At 33.7% G+C, this 3,958-nt stretch overlaps 1 protein-coding gene across 1 annotated transcript in view; it reads right to left on the reverse strand.

Moving 5' to 3' along the window:
- Positions 1-478: 478 nt before the first annotated feature.
- The window catches only part of LOC107715284 (uncharacterized), a 14,563-nt gene continuing 11,083 nt past the window's right edge, over positions 479-3,958 (reverse strand). Inside the window, 4 exon segments of the mRNA XM_074560096.1 lie at positions 479-1,428; positions 3,102-3,179; positions 3,346-3,460; positions 3,538-3,665. Of these exon segments, the coding sequence (XP_074416197.1) occupies positions 3,113-3,179; positions 3,346-3,460; positions 3,538-3,665 (310 nt within the window). The 3' untranslated portion in view covers positions 479-1,428; positions 3,102-3,112.

Here is a 3,958-nt window from a genome sequence, read left to right on the forward strand (position 1 = left end):
TCTCACTGCCTGTTGCTTCTCAGGAATATCTATATATGTAGTATCAGACAAAAAAATCATATATATATATATATATATATTAATTATATAATTTAATAATATATTTATATACTGTATCCATCTATCTGTAATATCTACATATATATGTTTTATTTTTTTTGCAGCATTAGAGGGTACTATTGTATCAGACAAAAAAAACACACACATACTAAATAATATCAAATATTAAATAAACGCTCTAACAACAACCATATTTTGTACTTCCTTGCTTGCGTTTATGATTATGATTAACTGTTGAAACAATCGATAAACATGTCAGTATGAAATTTCAGCATTGATCTCTTCCAATAATCCCAAGTTGAAAATGAAACATTAATACAACCTGACAATACTGAAGCATGCACGGAGAGATATGATGGAAATTAATGTCTGAGCTCAGAATCATATTTCAGTGATCATAAAACAGACAGAAACCCAGTTCTGAACCGGCATGATTTATTCGATCTGCACTGATGCTAAATGTTCACCGTATACAAGAAACACATACAAATAATCACAATAAAACACACAACCTCCCGCTTCTGAATCAGGTCTGGCTTTCTGACAGACAACGCCTTCAGCAGAACCAAGCAAACGCGGGAGGCTCACACGAGACTATGAGTACAGGACATTCATCTAAACCACACAAACCTACTGAGCTTCACTGCTTGTCATCGAGACGTGTCACTGTATAAAAATACTAACATGAGAACGCACGAGAGAAAATATCTGTTCATATGCAGCAATCTGGACAAGAGTTGGTGGAGAAAAAGAAAAACTGTGAAGGTGAGATCTTCCTGAGTCTTATAGTGAAGCTGAAACCAAGAATGCATCGAATATAAAAGACGAAACTGCTGCTGGTACGAGAAAGAAACAGAACTGTTTGTTAGTAGAGATCACAGTTTGATGAACAGATTCACAAACAAAACACACGAGAGAAAGATTTCGTTTGGTGTTTCACTCCTTGGCTGAAGTCCGAGAGCCCTGGCCAATCAGAGCAGAGCGCTGAGCTGTCAATCATCGTGATGGATGGCTGAGTGGGCGTGGCTTCGGGCGTCACTTTCGTCCTATTGCCTGATTTATTTCAATTGAATTATTCACACGTAAGAGAGATGATTGTGAAAAGAAACACGTCAAACAAGCAAACTCCATTCCGTGTGTTGATGAGACGCCAAAAACATCCACTTCCTCCAAAACGGGAAAAAGGAAAAGAATGAAAGATGATGATGATGATGAAGATGCTATTGCTCGCTCAGCTGTTCTCTGCTCTCTCCGTGTTTCGAGGGCTGGTTTGGGACGGTGTTTGGGTGGTTTCCGGCGGGCAGTGAGTGGGTCACCGGCACCAGACCCTCCAAACCCGCTGCCACTGCGGCCAGACCTGATGGGAGCCTGCGGGAGAGGGCAAAGGTCACGACGCAGACATGTGACACGCACTAGAATGTGATGAGCATGAAATAAAGGGGTGGGAAAAATGGCAGTGTTACAACTATTAAAAACAACTGAACGCTATTAAAAACTTGTTTTCATTAAATGAACTAAAGCTAAAATAAACTGAACTAACTTAAAATAAATAAAATAGAAAAAATAAAAGATAAAAAAATATCAGATGAAAAACTTAAAACTACATGAAAATTAGACATGTGGCCTTGTAAAATAAAATAAAATAAAATTGATGAAAAACTTAAACTTAAAAATGTAAATAAAAATGAGAAATTTTGTCTTGGCAACTAACTGAAATAAAATTTAAATTAAATTAAATTAAATATTAGATGAAAAACTTAAATGTAAAAATGTACATGAAAATTAGAAATGTTGTCTTGGCAACTAACTGAAAATAAATAAATAAATACAACAAATAATATAAATAAAATAAAATAAAAAATATTAGATGAAAAACAAACTTAAAAATATGAATGAAAATTAGAAATGTTGTCTTGGCAACTAACTGAAATAAAATCAAATAAAATAAAATAGATGAAAAACTTAAACTTAAAAATTAGAAATGTTGTCTTGGCAACTAACTGAAATAAAAATAAAAATATATAAATAAATACAAAAAATAATATAAATAAAATAAAATAAAATATTAGATGAAAAACTTAAACTTAAAAACTTAAATGAAAATTAGAAATGTAGCCTTGGCAACTAAAGAAACGAAAAGAAGAAAAGAAAAGAAAAAGAAAAAAGATTAGATGAACAACTTAAGCTTAAAAATACGAACAAAAATTAGAAATGCTGCCTTGGAAACTCTAAACTAAACGAAACTAAACGAAACTAAATATTAGATGAAAACCAAATGTAAAAACTTAAATGAAAATTATAAATGTTGCATTGGCAACTAACTGAAATAAAATAAGTTGAAGTACTAATATTGCTAAATATTTAAAATAGAATTAAAAAAGTCTAATAAAAAAGACAAAAGTACATAAGAAAACATCAAATTTAAATTTAAATCAGAACAAAATATAAAAGTAAAATAATGCAAATAATTCAAAATATTACAAAAAACTATAATAGTATATAAATTATACTAAAATAGCACTGGTCTCTAAATGTAAGATAAGATGAAATAATAGTAATATTTAAATAATATTTTAACTTGGCATTGTGTATTGCTAATTCATTAACATTTATCAGTGTCAATATTTGGGTGTATTTATTAGTTTTTTATATATATATATATATTTCTATTTAGCTTTGTTTTATTTTTATTTTAATAATTTTAGTACTTCAACAAACGTATTTTATTTTAGTTAGTTGACAAGGCAACTTTTCTAAGTTTTTTTCATCTAATATTTATATTTTATTTTATTTCGACTTTATTTAAAATAACAAAAATTATTTTTAATGATAATAACAACAAAAAAGGATGCTCGTTTATAGCGATTTGTGTATGTTTCTGGCTCTAAAGCCAGAGTAAAGATGTAAATCTCTATAAAAGAAGGTTTAGAGAAACAGTTTATTGACTAATCTATTAAACTAAATGCTGAGGGGGGGTGTGGCCATCAGAGGTCAAAGGTCAAAGCAGCAGAGACAGAGACAGGCGTCTGACGTTCTTTTACCTGCTCTTGCTTTAGGCATTGATTTTGTCTTGGGGGGCGGAGCCAGTCATGATGGCCTGCATTGATTGGTTGACTTGGCTGCGTGAGAGAAGCAGATGTGGGCGGGGCTCAGAGTTAAACTCATGTCATGTGACTGTGTGGGGGTGGAGCTTACGGGGTTGGGATCACGGTGAAACAATGAATGAAAATCAAACAAATAATGAATGATGAGCTCGATGAATATTAAATATGATTCTAGTCGTACCTGTAGGCGGCGCCGTTGAGCTCAGGATGAACCTGCTGCTCCATCAGGCCCCAGGAACCCGATGAGAGGAAGAACTCCTTATTCACACAGTTCCTCAGACTGTCAGGAATCCGGCCTGAGACGCACAGGGACTGTTTTAATCACTCAGATCAGCTCGTTAACGACCGGAGGTTGATTCATTAGCGTGTGTACCTGTGATGGCTCTGCGTATCTCTGTAGCGGCTGCTTCTCTCATCTCCAGAGACGCCTGCTCGCTGTACCAGGCTGTGTGCGGCGTACAGATCAGGTTAGGAGCGTCTTTCAGAGGACCCTGCGCAAAACTACAAAGAAATCAGTGCATCAGTAATATTAAAGAAATAGTCTGAGGACTGCATTTGTGTGCAATATTCTCTCTTGTGGTGTAAAGAAACCAAAAAATGAGTTTTACAGGGGAATAATTACAGGAAGGTCTCTTCTGCTCACCAAGGCTGCATTAATTTGATCAAAAATACAGTAAAAATTGTGAAATATTATTATAATGTAAAACAGCTGTTTTCTATGTGAATATCTGTTAAACTGTAATGTATTTCTGTGATGCGCAGCTGTATTTTCAGCATCATTACTCCAGTCTTCA

This window comes from Sinocyclocheilus rhinocerous, unplaced genomic scaffold (genome assembly GCF_001515625.1).
Source record: "Sinocyclocheilus rhinocerous isolate Xijiao unplaced genomic scaffold, SAMN03320098_v1.1 scaffold852, whole genome shotgun sequence".
NCBI lineage: Eukaryota > Metazoa > Chordata > Actinopteri > Cypriniformes > Cyprinidae > Sinocyclocheilus > Sinocyclocheilus rhinocerous.